This window comes from Dama dama, chromosome 4 (assembly GCF_033118175.1).
Source record: "Dama dama isolate Ldn47 chromosome 4, ASM3311817v1, whole genome shotgun sequence".
Taxonomy (NCBI): Eukaryota; Metazoa; Chordata; class Mammalia; order Artiodactyla; family Cervidae; genus Dama; species Dama dama.
Genome location: NC_083684.1, coordinates 35029018 through 35049494, shown reverse-complemented (window position 1 = coordinate 35049494; position 20477 = coordinate 35029018). Strand labels below are relative to the sequence as shown.

Here is a 20477-nt window from a genome sequence, read left to right as displayed (position 1 = left end):
CTCTTTGTCACCTCTTGGACTTCAGCATCCCAGTCTCCTCTGTCCTCCAGTATCTCCTGGAGTTTGCTCAAATTCATGTCCTTTGAGTTGATGATGCTGTCTAACTATCTCATCCTCTGCCCCCCTCTTCTTTTTTTCCCTTCCATCTTTTCCAGCATCAGGGTCTTTTCCAGCAAGTCGGCTCTTCGCATCAGGTGGCCAAAGTATCGGAGCTTCACCTTCAGCATCAGTCCTTCTAATGAATATTCATGGTTGATTTGGTTTCATCTCCTTGTGGTCCAGGGGACTCTCACGGGTCTTCTCCAACACCACAGTTTGAAAGCATCAATTCTTCAGCCCTCAGCTTTCTTTATAGTCCCAACTCTCACATCCATACATGACTACTGGAAAAACCATAGCTTTGACTAGATGGACCTTCATTGGCAAAGTAATGTCTCTGCTTTTTAATATACTCTCTGGGTTTGTCATAGTTTTCCTTCAAGGGAGCAAATGTCTTTTAATTTCATGGCTGCAGTCACCATACGCAGTGATTTTGGAGCCCAAGGAGATAGTGTCACTGCTTTCACTTTTCCCCCTTCTATTTGCCATGAACTGATGGGCCTGGATGCTATGATCTTAGTTTTTTGTGTATTTTTTTTAATGCCACTGAGTTACACTAGCCCCTTTGCCATGACAAGGCTCTGATCCATGAGGGAGCAACATATGAAGGCAGGGTTACAAAAAAAGTAGCCCATGGTACCCTGTTTGTGATATTTTTATAGAGATTAAAGGGATTTCCTATGTAATGTTACTGGAACGTCTAGCAAGGAGTGGCTCAGATTCAAGAAATGCGATCTCTACTTATTTTCTCTGGTTTAAGTAGAATTTTCTTCAGCACATACTAGCAAGATGGGCAGAAAGCCATGAGAATAAGTACTTGTGGCTCAACTCCAGAGGGGTTGACTCCTCACACACACAAAAACAGGTCTACGAGGCTTCAAGCTCTGAGGGCAGGCAGGAGAGTCCATCTCTTCTCCATCCTCTATCACCAACTCATCCCTGGATATTTCTACCACCCTTTATGATCAAGTGACTGTGTTGATGTGCACTTTCATGGAATCTCCTAATCCAGTTCTCTGCTGGCCTGTGCTTTCTCTGGGAGGAAGGGAGCCTTGTAGCTCTTCATTTACTCCATGATAAACTTGGCTTTGACGCCTGGTTCTCAGACTTAGGCTCTTAATGATCAGCCTTCATGGATGTGATGGCAGACATTCTTGGTGCAGGCTTCTAAACCCTAAGCAGGCTCCAACCTATCACTCTTGGGACCGGCCCTCTTTGTCTTTCTTCCTAGTCCCTGGGACAGCACTTACTCCTGGTAAAGACATGTTCCACCCTCGAGGCAGTCCATCATTTCTTCATTTTTTAAAGTTTGGCTGCACTGGGTCTTCGTTGCGACATGCTAACTCTTCATCGTGGGGCATGGTCTTCTCTAGTTTCGGTGTCTGGGCTTAGTTACCCCTCAGCATGTGGGATCTTAGTTCCCTGACCAAGGATCAGACTTGCATGCCCTGCATTGAAAGGCAGATTCTTAACCACTGGGTCACCAGGCAAATCCCCCATCATTTCTTCTATAGAAACTTTTCACGAGCTTACATAAGGGTTTGATATCATACTAGCTTTTGTTTACAGCCACAAAAGTGAACTTCTCTTTAGGAAGACAAAATCCTGACTACACTTTTTTTTTTTTTTAACTTTTATTTGGAAGATAATTGCTTTACAGAATTTTGTTGTTTTCTGCCATGACTACTCTCTTTTAAGAGGAACAGAAATCTCTACTGTTTCTTCACCAACAATTAACAGTATGAAAATAGGGCAAAACAATAAAAATAACATCTAATTAAAACTATCAATGGATCAACCTGCTGTATTCATTTCTAAATTTTTCTTCCTAAAGAAACTCAGCATTCATCTGTTTATTCACTTAATAGATATTTATACTCAAGGCACTTTCTGAGATGCTAGGGAGAAAAACCAGACATTAGGCCATGTTCTCTGCACTTAGAGTACTATGCTTATGTAAGAGTAATGAGGGCCAGTTTGGAAACTGCTGGTTTTGAATACAGGATTTATCCCTTTCTGTTTGAAAGGAGATAATCATAACAAATGCTCAAAGGCTTGCTGCAAAGATTAAATGAATAAATATTTCATCCTAGGCCGTCCTTAGCATTTGTACAAATAGGACAGCATAGAGCTGTGTTTATGATGTGATAAAGGGATGAAGCTACATTAAGGAGGAAGGAGTTAATTCTGGAGAAGAAGATTAGAGGGAAACGTTGAGAAAATAAGAAAGAATATTGTTTTGAAGAAACTTTCAGTCTGAAAGGGGAAAATATGTATGCACTGCAGTTTATATATAAAAGTAAAAGGTACCCCGAGAGACAGTCTAAAAAAGGTATTTTCAGAGTTCAGAAGAAGGAATGATTCAGCTCAGGAATCAACTAAATCGTGAATCTGGGTGTGACCTTAGGTGGATGTATTAGGGAATCATAGGAATATGCTTGTTTGAGCAAGTGTGTTGGGAAAAAAAAAAGTTGGGAAAATTAGTGAATTCTGGGTAATTGGTATAAAAACGCTGTTCAAATCTCATCTCTAACTTTCCATTTTTCTAAGCTCCAGTCCGATTAACCTCTTTCATGGGGGTTCCATCTGATTTGCAACCCCATCTCTGAACCTTGACTCAAGATCACCCTTTTTCTTAAATCTAATCTCAATATCAGTGTCCCCTCCACTCAGAAACCTTGCTATAGTTGTTTAGTTGCCCCTCCTGTGTTATTCAGGTCGTTTCTTTCACCTTTTTAAAAAATGTTTGGCTGTGTTGGGTCTCAGGTGCAGCATTCAGGCTCTGTATTTGTGGTGTGCCAGCTCAGTAGCTGAGGACACAGACTTTCTTGCTCCACTGCATGTGGGATCTTAGTTCTCTGACCAGGAATCGAACCTACATCCCTGCTTTGCAGGCGTCTTCACTACCGGACCACCGGACCACCAGGGAAGTCCCTCAGCTACAGCACTTTATCATTTTACATGATTTGTGTTAGTTATTTAATTTTCTACCTTCCCACTACCTTCAAGAAAACAAGGATTTTCTATCATTTCTCAGGGGCCTTAAAGAAGGCTTGCTACATCACAAGAGCTCAATAAAAATGTATTGCAATAACAAAGGGCCCAAACAGATTAGTCCAGCTCACCTCAATGTTAGCTGGCTGAACATGAAGAATATCGTATTGTTTGAACCTTTTATTCTATATTGAAGTATAGCTGATTAGCTGTGTTGTGATAGTTTCAGATGGACAGCAAAAGGACTCAGCCATCCGTATACATGTATCCGTTCTCCCCTAAACCCACCTCCCAGCCAGGCTGCTACATAACGTTGAGCAGAGTTCCGTGTGCTGGACAGTAGGTCCTTGTTGGTCATCCATTTCAAATAGAGCAGTGTGTACCTGTCCATCCCAAACTCCCTAACTATCCCTTCCCCCTCTCCTCCCCACTCCTCCAACCGTAAATTTGTTCTCTAAGTCTGCGTGTCTGTTTCTGTTTTGTAAATAACTTCATTCATATCATTTCCTTTTAGATTGCACATAAAAGGGATGCCATAAGATATTTCTTCTTCTCTGTCTGACTTACTTCACTCAGTATGACAACCCCTAGGTAGGATGGCGTATTTCGTATGAGTTAGTGAATACTTTTTTTTTTTTTTAATCTCTTTGAAACCATAGCTCTGCAATGATTGCCCAATTAGGCCTGTTTTGTCTAGGACTTTCCCTTCCCAATAGCACAGCGGCTGAGTGGCTTTTCACGTTGCCGGGTTTGCAATTTGATGGGAGAGTCACTCATTTTGTATTTCACATGTAGGGGGAAGAAAAGTAACTCTGTGATATGCTGGATGTGTTACTTAAGTTGATTGTGGTCATCATTTCACAATGTATAGGCATATCAAATCATGTTATACACCATTTTAAATATACTGCAATTTTTTGGTCAATTATACCTCGATAAACTAGGGGATAAAAGAAAAAAAAAAGAAAGAGAGGGAGGGTAGCCACGATCACGCTACTGAAAAAATGTTAAAGTTCTGTCTTTTAACTAGAAAATTAAGCATATTCTGAAAGAATAAAATATGAACAGGTAGTGCCGTGGTTGTAGTTTTTTCTTTTTTCTCATGCAACTTGGCCCCAAATTCTCACTAAAGTAGTAGCATGCCCTTGAGAGCTCAGGGCTGTGATTTATACAGTGTCCCCTCACCCAGGGAGTGTTGGTTGTATGGTGTCTTTATACCAGCGATCCCCAATCTTTTTAGCACCAGGGACCAGGTTCATGGAAGACAGCTTTTCCAAGGACGAGTGTGAGGGGATTGTTTTGGGATATTTCAAGTGCATTATATTTACAGTGCACTTTATTTCTCTTACCATTACATCAATTCCACCTCAGATCATCAGGCATTAGATCCCGGAGGCTGGGGACCCCTGCTTTAAGGAGCCTTAGAATAAGAACTTGATGTGGGTGGTATCATTCCCATTTTTTAGATTAAGAATCTGAACCTTAAAGATGTTAAAAAAAAAAAAAAGTCCTCCCTGTGTGAGAATGGCAAATCAATGATGTAGAATATGATCTGTCTTTTAATAAGATAATGTGAACAAAATCTTCTAACCTTATAACTGTAGTATACAGGAGTTTTCCACTGCATCATGCCTTCTAAACTTAACAAAGATTTGCACACTTTCCTGTAATAAAGTGAAAGCATGTGAAGGCATTGCTAAAAGAAACTTCAAATACTGTTGGGACAGCACCTCGGGCTCTGCTGCACATTCCTGGGCCCTCTGCATCTAGCTCTGAGCTCTGCACACAGTGCATACTATGCAAAGCGCCTCTGTGTGAGTGAATGAACGAACTCAGATAATAAAAGAACCAACGGCGCCTTCCACCTACTGCAGTCCTGACACGTTGCTGGCCTGCAGTGCCACCAGTAGCATAATTGTGCAAGGTCAGGCTGGAAATAGCTGTCAGTCTTAAGCATAAATGATGCTAGTTTACTTCTTAAGCAGTTATAGGATTTTGTTCCATAGGTAACAGAACAGCAAAGGCTTGCTTGCTGGGAATAGGCCACCTAAGAAAAGAAAAGATACCCTTTTCCCCCCCCGTTATATTATAAAAGAGTCATTCCAATTCTGGAAGGGTTTATTTATACACATGAAACTATAAAACAGACAGCTTATTAGTTTTCACAACCAGGCCTCCAATTGTCCTCATTATCTGTTTGCGGAAGCAGTGGGTAGGCCACCATCCTGGCGTTGTTTGCCTGGGATCCAGAAGGCATTTTTTCTCCTGTGCATAGTAAACAAGGGCTGAGATTTTACAGTTACACATTTTCATACAATATTTTTCATTTCTCTCACCCGACGCACATTACAGATGTTTGCTGGAATGCTGCATGGGTGAAGAGAAGACATCTGTGTGCTCTAGTGTGTCTTTTGAAGTGTTTAATTGTTCCAGAAACTTCCAGGCTCATTTTAAAAACACCCTGTTAAGTCTGTATGGGCTGTTTCATTAAGTTAGAAAACTGTTTATACCTCAAAATGCTCCAGAATATAATCTGGAAACCGCATTTTATTTCCCGAGTTTATGTTCCAAAACAGAGCCAGAGAAATGACAGGATACATTTCGGTGCTGTCCATCCACCCAACTGCAGTTTCGAGTCTGTCCCTGTTCCCATAATAAATTCAATTTGGAGCCTGTAGAGTTTGGCAGTGGCTCTGAGCTACAGGCTGAATTGGCATGGCAGGAAAACACCCGGCGAGCAATGGTTAGGCCTCTGCGGAAGAAGACTGCGTGGGGAGTGACTGTTTGAGGTCGCAGCATGTGCCGTGTGTCTTCAAAGGGAGGTTTCCGCAGTGACAGGGCAAGCGGACACCGCCTCGTCCTCCTGCTCGATTGCGAGATGGATCACCATCCAAAGGGAAGCTTAGATCGTCTATTAGCACCCTGATGTAACTCTCCTAGTTAACCAACTGTAGGTCATAGCACAGATTCCTAGAAGGAAGTGGAAACCTTCCTGCGTATAGGCGAATGAACAGTCAGATGGTGCAATTCACTCTCTATTTCCCTCAGAACTTAGGTGGGGAGGAATTCTCCATGTACAGGGTTAAAATAAATAAGCTGCAATTTTTACTGATCCATGTTTAATCCTCTTCCTCCTCCAAAGACCCCGTAAAGGTTTGGATATTTGGCATGTGTCTTCTATAATTAAATAGCAAAATGGGAAAAGAAAAATATCAGTAAGGTTTAGGTCATCTTCCCCACTTGGGGAGTTTGCTTGAGTCCCTTCAGGAGAAATGAATGTTGAAGCCTGTGATGTCAGTTAGAGAGATGTGAAGAAAAAGGAATATTGGCTGCCTACATTTATTTCTCTGATTTTTTTCTTAAGTATAAAAGGTCTCTGCTTGGACCCAACAAATAAACAGAAAAAAAAAACAAAAAAACCTCTAAAAGTGCATGCACAGGAATCCCAGGTTTGATAAGACTTAAAAAAAAAAATGGATTTTGCATGACACATTTAAAACCTCCAGGGCCAGATGCTTCAGCTTCTAGTAAGCGATAATTTAAATGTCAACAAGTTACACAGGTATTGTATCATGAAATTATTGCTTTGCGGTGCAACAGCAACCCAAAAGGGTTGTCATTAGCAACACCTGGGCCCCATTACCTCTTGTGTTGCCTACTGCTTGGGGGAATTAATAAGGAAGGTGAGGGGAAATGGGTTGAGGGTTCAATTTTATTAAAATAATGAAGGCATTGCATAGGTTGCTCTTATCTGTTAGGCCTATGAGCTTTGGAAAGTATGACTGTTTAAAGAATGTATTTTCAGATGGTAATGCCAGTTACCCTGTCTGGGGATTGTCCATACTGAACTTGGACCAGGGTAGGCGAAAGGTCAAGTCAGATAATGGGAGATGTTCCTGGGAGGGCCAGTTATGCACACCTTTCTGAGTTTCAGCTAGTGTGAAGGTTCAGCTGTTTTATTTTTCACCTGCTATTGAAATGCTTATTCTCTGAAAATGTATTGCAAATGAGTCTTTGCAAATGGGGTCTGTGTTCTTCTCATCATAAGGATTTTAGCTTTTCCAATGTGCACATTTTCACGCTGCACCAAACCTTTGTTTTTCTGCTCAGGGTGTCAGCACCAGCATTTTTCTTTCTGAATAATGTGCAGAATTGGTGTGCTGACTTGCTCATAAAAAAGTAGAGCCTCGCTAGCACAGCCGCACTACCCAAAACCCCAACATCTTATTTTCCTGAAGGCCTTTCATCTTAGTTTGTCAGCAAGCTGGAACCTCTACCCTGACAGTGTAAAAATTTTAATGGTTAATTTTCCTTGTAGTGTGTGCTGTCATTATAGGGGGGAGACGTGTGGGTTTTTTTGCTAATGGGAGGGAACTTTCAGGTATGGCCAGAGGCAAAGGGTTCTGGGAGCACCATGTTAATTGAAATCCAAGCCAACTGCACTTAACCAAGAAGCTAAATGCAGAAAAAATATGGGTTTATTAAAAGCGGACTTCACCTTGGGATTGATGTCGTTCACACTTGACTTGACACTGGCAGGATGAATTGTGATGACAGGGATCATGTTTGTTGAAAAACAGCTGGAAATACAACAGCTATATTATTATAATTAGGATCCGAATCAAGTTGGATTATAATAGGGGCTTTCTTGGAGAAATGGCATGGTGTCAAATTTATAGTCACTAGCTAAATGAGGCTCTTGTACCGTCGACCAAGGGACAGAAACAGTTCCAAATGAAAACACAAACAGAGAATCCTGTTGTTGTATTTCCTGGGTATTACTCAGGGTCCTATTTATCACACACCAACACTTGCCGCTTTGAAGAAACATTATCCTGCAAGGTTTCCACTTTTCAATTTGCCTCCATGGTCTGCATTCTGCATGTATTTCCATGGAGGAGCCTACACCGCAGCTTGACTAGAAATCTTTTCTGCTGCAAGATTAACCTCAAAGCATCCATTTCCCCCCCTCTGGGTAATCACTTGACAAATGCATCCACAAAACCTCCACACACATCTATTCCAGTGTACAGGTGCGTCAACAGTCTTGAATCACTGTTAGGAGAAATACCATCCTTGACGGAAAGGAGTGCTGCCTTTTCATTTCCAGGTGTCTGAAGCTAAAGGATGCGGGTTTCCCGAGAAGCCAGACATCAGGCAGAAAGATCTTGAGGGAGGATGTGGATAAAAGCTTGTCTTAGCTTTGTTGCAGTCCTCAGCCCAGTGGTTCTTCTCGGCAAGTGTGTGGCATTTGTATGGACTGGGAGATGTGACATTCAAATATGGGAGCGATTCACTCAAGTAACTCTAAGACACTTGTACTGAGGACGTGCCCAGGGCCTGGTCTTGTGCCTGCTGCATCAAAACACATTGTATTTTTGAGCCCACAGCAATGTTATGCCACAGAGGAAATTGATATGAAATTGATTGGATGGGTGAATGTGAGATGGTGTGTTTTTTAACTTGCTTTTGAGAATGTCTTTTGTGTTTCCTCTTCCAAATTTGAGAAAATAAGCTCCTATTTTTTTCTTTTCCATTATGGTTTTTTCACAGGATATTGAATATATTTCCCTGTGCTATACAGTAGGACCTTGTTGTCTACCTGTTCTATATATACCAGTTTGCATCTGCTAATCCCAAGCTCCCGGTTCTTTCCTCTTCCACCCCCACCCCTTTGGCAACCACCGGTTTATATGTTTCTGATTCTTTTTCTGTTTCATAGGTAGGTTCGTTTGTGTCATATTTTAGATTCCACATATAAATGATCATGGTATTTGTCTTTCTGATTTATTTTACTTAGTGTGATCATCTCTATTGCATTCATGCTGTAGCAGATGGCATTATTCGATTTTTATGGCTGAGTAGTATTCCACTGTATAGTAGTGGTATATATAGTAGTATTCCACTGTACCACATCTTCTTTATCCATTCATTTGTTGTTGGAAATTTAGGTTGTCACCATGTCTTGGCTGTTGGAAATAATGTTGCTATGAACATAGGGGTGCATTTATCTTTTTGAATTATAATTTTATCTGGATATATGCCAGGAGTGGGATTGATAGATTATATGATACTTCTGTTTTTAGTTTTCTGAGGGACATCCATACTATCTTCCACAGTAGCTGCACCAACTTACATTCCCACCAACAGTGTCAGAAGGTTCCCTTTTCTCCACACCCTCTCCAGTGAAAGAAAGCTACTATTAAAATGACTGAGCAATCCCGATCCCCTGGGTCTTCCCAGTGCACCAGGCCGGAGCACTTGTCTCGTGCATCCCACCTGGGCTGGTGATCTGTTTCACCATAGATAGTATACATGCTGTTCTTTTGAAATATCCCACCCTCACATTCTCCCACAAAGTTCAAAAGTCTGTTCTGTATTTCTGTGTCTCTTTTTCTGTTCTGCATATAGGGTTATCGTTATCACCTTTCTAAATTCCATATACATGTGTCAGTATGCTGTAATGTTCTTTATCTTTCTGGCTTACTTCACTCTGTATAAGGGGCTCCAGCTTCATCCATCTCATTAGGACTGGTTCAAATGAATTCTTTTTAATGGCTGAGTAATATTCCATGGTGTATATGTACCACAGCTTCCTTATCCATTCATCTGCTGATGGGCATCTAGGTTGCTTCCATGTCCTGGCTATTATAAACAGTGCTGCGATGAACATTGGGGTGCACGTGTCTCTTTCAGATCTGGTTTCCTCAGTGTGTATGCCCAGAAGTGGGATTGCTGGGTCATATGGCAGTTCTATGTCCAGTTTTTTAAGAAATCTCCACACTGTTTTCCATAGCGGCTGTACTAGTTTGCATTCCCACCAACAGTGTAAGAGGGTTCCCTTTTCTCCACACCCTCTCCAGCATTTATTGCTTGTAGACTTTTGGATAGCAGCCATCCTGACTGGCGTGTAATGGTACCTCATTGTGGTTTTGATTTGCATTTCTCTAATAATGAGTGATGTTGAGCATCTTTTCATGTGTTTGTTAGCCATCTGTATGTCTTCTTTGGAGAAATGTCTGTTTAGTTCTTTGGCCCATTTTTTGATTGGGTCATTTATTTTTCTGGAATTGAGCTGCAGGAGTTGCTTGTATATTTTTGAGATTAATCCTTTGTCTGTTTCTTCATTTGCTATTATTTTCTCCCAATCTGAGGGCTGTCTTTTCACCTTACTTATAGTTTCCTTTGTAGTGCAAAAGCTTTTAAGTTTCATTAGGTCCCATTTGTTTAGTTTTGCTTTTATTTCCAATATTCTGGGAGGTGGGTCATAGAGGATCTTGCTTTGATTTATGTCGGAGAGTGTTTTGCCTATGTTCTCCTCTAGGAGTTTTATAGTTTCTGGTCTTACATTTAGATCTTTAATCCATTTTGAGTTTATTTTTGTGTATGGTGTTAGAAAGTGTTCTAGTTTCATTCTTTTACAAGTGGTTGACCAGTTTTCCCAGCACCACTTGTTAAAGAGGTTGTCTATTTTCCATTGTATATCCTTGCCTCCTTTGTCAAAGATAAGGTGTCCATAGGTTCGTGGATTTATCTCTGGGCTTTCTATTCTGTTCCATTGATCTATATTTCTGTCTTTGTGCCAGTACCATACTGTCTTGATGACTGTGGCTTTGTAGTAGAGTCTGAAGTCAGGCAGGTTGATTCCTCCAGTTCCATTCTTCTTTCTCAAGATTACTTTGGCTATTCGAGGTTTTTTGTATTTCCATACAAATTGTGAAATTCTTTGGTCTAGTTCTGTGAAAAATACCGTTGGTAGCTTGATAGGGATTGCATTGAATCTATAGACTGCTTTGGGTAGAATAGCCATTTTGACAATATTAATTCTTCCAATCCATGAACACGGTATGTTTCTCCATCTGTTTGTGTCCTCTTTGATTTCTTTCATCAGTGTTTTATAGTTTTCTATGTATAGGTCCTTTGTTTCTTTAGGTAGATATACTCCTAAGTATTTTATTCTTTTTGTTGCAATGGTGAATGGTATTGTTTCCTTAATTTCTCTGTCTGTTTTTTCATTGTTAGTATATAGGAATGCAAGGGATTTCTGTGTGTTAATTTTATATCCTGCAACTTTACTATATTCATTGATTAGCTCTAGTAATTTTCTGGTAGAATCTTTAGGGTTTTCTATGTAGAGGATCATGTCATCTGCAAACAGTGAGAGTTTTACTTCTTCTTTTCCTATCTGGATTCCTTTTACTTCTTTTTCTGCTCTGATTGCTGTGGCCAGCACTTCCAACACTATGTTGAATAGTAGTGGTGAGAGTGGGCACCCTTGTCTTGTTCCTGATTTCAGGGGAAATGCCTTCAATTTTTCACCATTGAGGGTGATGCTTGCTGTGGGTTTGTCATATATAGCTTTTATTATGTTGAGGTATGGAATACATGTAAATCCATGGCTGATTCATATCAATGTATGACAAAACCCACTGGAAAAAAAAATAATAATAATAATAAAAACTAAAAAAAAAAAAAAAAAAAATGACTGAGCAAAACTACACTTAGTTATAATTACAACATCCACCACCACTTAAAATTGTAAAAGACTAGTTTATTATTCAATATCTCATATACACATAAGGTGTATATGTGTATCTCATATACATATAATGTGCCTGTATTTATAGTGACAATAAGCTCTCAGAAATATTATGTATTTAACCCTTCTATGCTCTTTTCGTGAGGTTCCCAAGTGACGATAGTGGTTAGGAACACATCTGCCAATGCAGGAGACATAGAGATGCAGGGTCACTCCCTGGGTGGGGAAGATTCCCTGGAGGAGGGCATGGCAACCCACTCCAGTATTCTTACCTGGAGAAGCCCATGGACAGAAGAGCCTGGCGGGCTACCGTCCATAGCATCACAAAGGGTTGGACATGACTGAAGCAGCTTAGCATGCATGCACACATACTCTTAACATACATTATTATATTTATCTCAATAAGCCTAGAATATAACGATTTCTATTAACTTCCTTTTTTACAGGTTAAAGAACTCAAGCTTAGGAAAGTTTTGTTACTTGGGCAAGGACACAGAACTAATAAAAGTTGAGCATGGAATATAAAACAAGTGTTCTGGTTCAAGACAGTTTGACTCTAAATTTACCTTTTCAGCCAGTACTCTCTTACTATTATCTCATTTGTTTCTAGCACAAAACTTTGAGGTTTGAAGAATAAAAATTATTGTTTTTTAAAAAAATTGATTAATTAATTAGGCTGTATTGGGTCTTAGTTGTGGCACATAGAATCCTCATTGCATCATGTAGGATCTTTGGTTGCATTACATGGAGTTTTCACTTGTGGCTCCTGGGCACAGTAGTTCTGGCACATGGGCTTAGTTGCTCCAAGTTATGTGGAATCTTGGTTCCCAGACCAGAGATCAAATTCCTGTCCCCTGCATTGCAAGAAGTCTTAACCACTGTACTGCCAGGGAAAACTCCAGATTATTGCTTTTGTATATGAAAGCAGTGAGTCACAGAGCAGAGCATGTAAAATGATGGAACTCAGGAACCTGGCAGGCTGCATGCAGTCCATGGAGTTGCAAAGAGTCAGAAATGACTGAGCAACTGAGCAATCTCCATGACTATTCATTCAGCAGTCATTTAAAAATTACTTCATGTTATAAACAAATCTCAGCAAAAATTCTTAACAGTAATCAGGATAGAAAATTAATGCTTCTATGGAAAAGAGTGAAGTTAAATTTCAAAAAGCCTGGTTTCCACTAGAGTTTATCTGAACTATGGCTTTACATTAGAATTGCCTGAGAAGACTTTAAAAAGTGCTCCACCGTCATCCCTGTATTGTCCTCCCACAGATTTGAAAGTGACCCTAGGGATCTAAATATTTTTCAAAGCTGGATACTAATGCATAAGCAGAGTTGGTACTCAAAGACTTAGCATGTGGTAATTTCTGTTCTAGCCCCTATCTACATTATTTTGTTGGACCCTCACAGTAATTCTAACATTTGCTGTAGACTTGAAATCCGGGGAGAAGACAAGTTAAATGATTGGTCTGAAGAGGAAAGTTACTTATATCAGAACATTTCATATAGAAACATTCCATCTGTGAAACTTAACCCCACGCTGCTGCTGAGGCTGCTTAATCATTCAGCCGTGTCTGACTCTTTGCAACCCCGTGGACTAGAGCCAGCCAGGCTCTTCTGTCCATGGGATTCTCCAGGCAGGAGTACTGGAGTGGTTAACATGCCCTTCTTCAAGGGATCTTCTCGACCCAGGGATCGAACCTGGGTCTGCTGCATTGCAGGCAGATTCTTTACTGCTGAGCCACCGGGGGAGCCTGAACCCCATGTTACTCTGCAAAAATACACTCACCCCACACATATACACAGGCTTTGTCATTGTTCAGACACTATCTAGATTTATTTATTTTCTCTATGAAGACATTTCTTAATTTTAGAGTCCCCCCACTAGAAGGTAACTCTATTGATGACAGAATTTTTTCACTTTATCACTTCTCTTTTTCCAGGCTAAATAGAGATGGGTATGAAATGCACATACTCACTAGCAGCCTGACACAGAATACAGAGCTTGACTTTATTTTTCTGTTAATGTGTTATTATTTCATAATGGGGGAAATAATTTCTCCTAAAAACAAAATCTAAGTGAAAACACAACCCAGCAAAACAAAAACAAAAGTTATCTCATGGCCTTCTGCAGGGAAGAAAGAGTTCACCCTTTCAGATTAGTCTCCGAACTCAGTTCTTTTAGTAAATCTTGACTCTTCTTCTTGTGATTCATTAAAAAAGAAAAATTCTCCTGAATTAATTTTAATCTCAGAGAAAAGTTGCAAAAATAGTTCCTGTATGCCCCTTACTCCAGAGAAGGCAATAGCAGCCTACTCCAGTTCTCTTGCCTGGAAAATCCCATGAACGGAGGAGCCTGGTGGGCTGCAGTCCATGGGGTCACTAAGGGTTGAACACAACTGAGCGACTTCACTTTCACTTTTCCTTTTCCTGCATTGGAGAAGGAAATGGCAACCCACTCCAGTGTTCTTGCCTGGAAAATCCCAGGGACGGCGGAGCCTGGTGGGCTGCCGTCTATGCGGTTGCACAGAGTCGGACACGACTGAAGCGACTTAGCAGCAGCAGCAGCGTAATACCCCTTACTCAGCTTTGTTGTTGTTCAGTTGCTAACTTGTGTCTGATTCTTTTCAACCCCATGAACTGAAGCATGCCAGGCTTCCCTGTCCTTCACCATCTCCTGGAGTTTGCTCAAACCCATGTCTATTGAATCAGTGATGCCACCCAACCATCTCATTCTCTGTCGCCCTCTTCTCCTCCTACCCTCAATCTTTCCCAGCATCAGGGTCTTTTCCAATGAGTTGGCTGTTCGCATCAGGTGGCCAATGTATTGTATCTTCCACTTCAGCACCAGTCCTTTCAGTGACTATTCAAGGTTGATTTCCTTTAGGGCTGACTGATTTGATCTTCTTGCAGTCCAAGGAACTCTCAAGAGTCTTCTCCAGCACCACAGTTTAAAAACATCATCAGCTTACCTTCAGTTGAACATTTTAGGTAAAATTAGTGCAAACATCAAAACAAGAAAATCAGCACTGAGACTCGTGTTTATTGTCATTACCCGGTGTCAATGTTTTATCATCTCTTAAGCGGTTCATGGGGTCGCAGAGTCGGACACGACTGAGCGACTGAACTGAACTGAATTGGACTATAACTGTAAACCTCATAACTTGTGTCATCTCCTAACATTCTATATCTCTGCCTCCAATTGAATCTGGAAGTACTAATGGAGGAGCCTCCTACGTAGGGTTGATTGCAAATGATGGATCTCCTCTCTTTTCTACTGGATGAAGCCAACTCTCCCCATCTTGACATTTATGTGCCCTTATATTTTGTTTTGTTTGCATCTCCAACTTTAGTTTTAATGACTGCCTTTTCCAGACATTTCTCTTCCTAACAGAAACCTAGTCATGTCTATCTTACTATCCTCCTCTCACCTGGAATGTCTTTCCTCCAATTCTTCTCCATCCCACACAATATTCAAATAACTGCAAATATTGTACTTTCATGTGCTCATTTCACCAGCTAGTTGATGAGCTACTTGTGAAAGTGAGTCTTTATTTATTTATTTTTTTGATACTGTTCCCAGTGTCTGGTGGAATGTATTACACAACAGACACTCAGAGCATTTTTTATCTCTCGCTGTAGATTTTTGTAGAACCTCTGAATCATCATGCCGAGTAAAAATTCCAGTTTTACAGGATGATCAACTGCTTGACAAACATTACATTTTCCTATGTAGTGACCATAATTCAACACACTTCAAAAAGATTTTGATTGGCAAGATCTCGCAGAAGCTCTACCTTGTTTCAGCAAAGAGAAATGATGCTCGGCTCCCTTCAGGTTTAAAACACTCTTCCCTCAGCTTGCGGGGCGTGTTGACTGTCGACAGTTCAGGGCTGATGCTTCCTCAGCTGAAGACAGCCGCCTGGACCAGGGCCAAGCCTCCATTCTGAGGGAGGTTCCCATAGCCAATAACTGGTCAGGGCTGGAGTATAAAGTCTTGGATGGATTTCCTCAGTGGCCATCCCAACTCTAGAGGGGAGTCCACTGAGGTCTTTGTTGTAACTGCATCACTGCCCGAGTGCTCCTTCTACCCAGGCTTGTCCTTTCGCTTTCCTACAGATATATATATATATATATAAAACCTATAGATATATTTATTTTTTAAATCAGAGGATAATTGCTTTACAGTGTAATGTTGGTTTCTGCCATACAACAATATGAATCAGCCATGCATGCACGCTCAGTTGCTCAGTTGTGTCTGACTCTTTGAGACCCCATGGCCAGGCTCCTCTATCTATGGGATTCTCAAGGCAAGAATACTGGATTGGGTTGCCATGCCCTCCTCCAGGGGATCTTTCCCACTCAAGGATCAAACCCGTGGCTCCTGGATTGACAAGCAGGTTCTCTACCATTGAGCCACCTGGGAAGCCCCTGAGTAGTCTTATGCCCCCTCCCTCTAGAACCTCCCTCCCACCCCACCCCACCCCTCGAGGTCATCACAGAGCACCAGGGTGAGCTCCCTCTGTTACACAGCAGTTTCCCACTAGCCATCTACCTTACACATTTGTTGGTAGTCGCTAAGTTGTGTTGGACTCTTTTGCGACTCCCTGGACTGTAGCCCATGAGGCTCCTCTATCCATGGGATTCATGGCAAAAATACTGGAGTGGGTTGCCATTTCCTTCTCCAGCTTTACACATTATAGTGTATATATGTCAGTGCTATCCTCTCAATTCATCCCACCCTCTCCTTCTACATCTATGTCCACAAGCCTGTTCTCTGTGTTGGAGTCTCTATTTTTATCCTGCAAATAGGTTCAGCAGTACCATTTTTCTAGATTCTGTATATATGTATTAATACACTGATCAAAGGGACTCCTCAGTAAAAATTCAAGAAATTTACATCTTAGAATCTATTTCTAGGAAGCTCATTTGTGATACCTACCATTACTTATGAAATCATCAGATGATTTATTCATTTGTTCATCCGTTCAGTTAGCAAATGTATGTTCCATAATCATTACATGTGCGACACTTAGTGAGGAAAACATGGACCCTGCCCTCATAGAGCATGCTTCCTGTTAGCACACCAGACTTCTCCAGTTTCTCCCCACTTTCAGTAATTCCCAGAATTTAACACAGTCTCTCAGACTACTTTGTTTTTACTTATGCTTAAAATTCCTTCCCTGCTGTTCTTTTCCCGGTTAAACTCTACCCACCTTTCCTAATTCCACTCAAATGCAATGCCTCTCAGAAGGCTGTCCCTGACCATATCTGGTTTGTGCTGGATTAAGTGAGGGATCCAAACTCGGAGTCAGTGCATTCAGCTATATTTGTTTCTCCTCTCCTCTTCCCTCTTACCACCAAACTGTAAGCTTCTCGAGTATAAATTTTGACTTCGTATCAGGCAAGCTGAATGTATTCAATGGCTAAATGAATGAGTGAATAAAATGGAAAATTAATCTAGGGGAAAAAAATAAAAGTTTTGATTCTGTTACCCATAGGCCCAGTTATCTAAATATTATGATTAATTAGTAGTCCAATATAATTTTATATTTTGAGGACATAAATAAGATGGGATAAAATATTCCTTTCATATTCTGTCCAGCTTTTTCAGCAGCCAATTTTTTCCAAGTATATTCAGTTGTGCTTTTTGGAGAACTTAAATGTTACATTTTATATCCATCATATTATTAACCTTGTGTTTCATATTTCTTTGATATGCATCCTTTTCATATTCTCTAAGCCCAGGAATCTGATAGGTATCTTTCAAATGAAAACTACAAAGGAATCTTAAATAATACAGATTCTAAAAGAGCTGTCTTTATATAGTACTTCAACTTAGCAGTACTCTGTCTTTTAAAAGGCTTGTATATCGTTGAAGTTATGATAGTTTATCTCCATATTTTAAAAAAGAGTTCTTTTCTTCCTCATTACCACACATTGATTTCTGTATAATATCCTTGACAAAATTCAGCTCTTGGCAGAGAATAATGTGTTAATTCTTATTTTCTCTTTTTCTTTTCCTTTTTTTTTTTAGGTACGTCTGTCACTAATGTAACAGCTACTGACGCTGATGACCCAGTTTATGGAAACAGTGCAAAGTTGGTTTATAGCATCTTGGAAGGGCAACCTTATTTTTCCATTGAGCCTGAAACAGGTTTGTGGCCTAAATTTTGAATTCTATTTACTATGTCATTGCTTCAGGGAAACACTTTTCTTGGGATGTGGATTATGAAATGCTCTGGCTAAGGAACTTCACTGCCTCTCAGTAACATTTGAATGTGTTATTCCTGTGCAGTGCCAGGTACATGGCAAGCCTGACAATCATTTTGATACATATTAAAATGAATTGCAGATCCTTTGTAGAATATCACCTGTTTAACAGATGGCCTGGCACCGTTGTTCATCCCTGGGAAAGAAGTGTGCTTATACCTCAGGCGGACTTAGATATCAGATTGAAGAATAAATACAATTACTTATTGGCTGCAAAATGCTTGGCAAGTAACATTTATAAAGATTTCTAAGTTTCAACTCACACATCTATGAAGTGGAGTGGAACCTTCCTCATAGCTTTATGAAGATCAGATGACCAATAAATATTCAGCACACAGTACATGGCATGTGGTAATCATTTCATGCATGGATATTATTATATTTGTTACTAGATTCCTCATTTGTTAAAACAGGATTCTGATATCTGTGTACTAGAACTCTCATGAAAATATTATCATTTTTGCCAATATTAAACACAGCCAGTATCCTGAGTTCAATGGTATAGATTTTAGCAAACAGGAAATAAGTTATTTAAAGAAATAAAATAGGCAAACTAGAAAATCTATTTTTAATGATTTGTCAGATAACTTCATAAAGTAACAGTTTTTGTAAATGAAGATATATCTTTTATTGTTTAATTTTAACAGTGTAGCAAGAGAGTAAAGACACTGTGTCAGACTTTTTATAATTGTGATTTTTATAGCATATTTTAAAATTACTTAAAATAGCACCATCTTTTGGGTATAGTTTTTTTCCTGTATCTGGTGATTTTGTCTGCAGACTTCCAAATAGAAAAATTCAGTATGTGGGCACATATACATTTGTTACTTTGATTCATGAGTTTTCAGCAGTATTGAGATTGAATTTTCATGTCTTACCATTAAGTCAATTATTAATTAAATTAAAAATTTAGAGCCTCTCCTCAGTTTTTTTTTTAAATTCAAAGAAAAATCCTCATGTATTTAAAAGTGAGAAAAAGTACATCTATACATAAATAGGTCATGGCTTAAAATTGAATTTAGATTCAGAAACAGGAAATAACTCTTGTAAAATACATTCATTAGGGGCATAATTACATACGGTTTTCCTCAGCGAAGGAGAAGGTCTGCTGTAGACATCATCTCCTTTGTCCTCTTTGATGACCCTGGGGAAGAGTAGAGAAGGTGGTCAGCTCTGAATTTTAAGGGAAAGGAGAAACATCTGGAGATGTCCTACTCCTCGGCCAGAGTCACAGTGAGAGATGGGACCAGGGTTGGGGCTCACACCCAGGGCCTTAATTTCAAAGCCACTGTCAGGTGTCTTCAAACTTCTCTTTTCAATGACAAGAATTAGGGTATAGCGGCGTCCGCAAAACAGAAGTGAAATTGAATCATTTCCTCTTCACTCCTTGACTGTTTGTTTGTTTACTTGAATCTTTTGGTTCACCATTTACAGTGTAATATATTGAGAAACAATTATTGAGAAAGTATATTGAGAATATATTGAGAAACAATTGACACATAGTGTTATGTTAGTTTCAGATGTATAGCATAAAGATTTAATAGGGATTCCCTGGTAGCTCAGCTGGTATAGAATCCACCTGCAATGCAGGAGACCCTGGTTTGATTCCTGGGTTGGGAAGTTCCCCTGGAGAAAGGATAGGCTACTCACTCCAGTATAAGAATACTGAAACCCAAGAGGGCTTCCCTGGTGGCTGAGATGGTGAAGAAGCCACCTGCAATATGGGAGACCTGGGTTTGGTCCCTGGGTTGGGAAGATCCCCTGGAGGAGGACATGGCAACCCACTCCAGTAGTATTGCCTGGAGAATCCCCATGGACAGGGAAGCCTACAGTCCATGGGGTCTCAAAGAGTCGGACACGACTGAGTACAGCACAGCACATACTGTGAAGTGATTATTATAGTAAGTCTGGTTAACACCCATCACCACACAGTTGTATTTTTTTTTCTTTTGATGAGAGATTTTAGGATCTTGGCAACTTCTAAATACACGACATGGTGTTAGTAATTATAGACACCACATGCCATGCTGTGCTGAGTCACTTCAGTTGTGTCTGACTCTGTGCGACCCTTATTACTGTCTCCCACCAGGCTCCTCTCTTCATGGGATTCTCCAGACAAGAATACTGGAGTGGGTTGCTATGCCCTTCTCCAGGGGATCTTCCCAACCCAGGGATTGAACCTGAGTCTCTTAAGTCTCCTGCATCAGCAGGCAGGTTCTTAACCACTAGCGCCACCACTCAGAACATTATATCCCCAGGACTTATTTATTTTATAACTGTAAGTTTGTACCTTCGGACCAGCAATAGATATTTATCCAACAGATGTCCAAATCAGCATTCACTATGTGCCAGGAATCAAGTTAGATATAAGGAGACAAATTCACAAAGGTTAATCTCAGCCTACAATATCTCACAATCCATTTTGGCAGACAGATTTTTTTTTTTCAACATAAATACAAGGAAGCATGATGATGCCATTTAAATAATTTATATCTTAGGAATAACTTACCATGAAGTACAGAGAATAAAAGCCTAGTACTAAGTCAGAGGATTTGGGCAACTTTAAATCT

General features: G+C 40.2%; 1 protein-coding gene across 2 annotated transcripts in view; it reads left to right on the top strand.

Annotated features, from left to right (window-relative positions):
• The window catches only part of CDH8 (cadherin 8), a 393451-nt gene that overhangs the window by 175597 nt on the left and 197377 nt on the right, over positions 1–20477 (top strand). For both annotated transcript variants that reach the window (XM_061138647.1, XM_061138648.1), the window contains exon 4: positions 17672–17791. In XM_061138647.1, coding sequence (XP_060994630.1) covers positions 17672–17791 — 120 coding nt within the window. The remainder of the gene's footprint in view (positions 1–17671; positions 17792–20477) is intronic.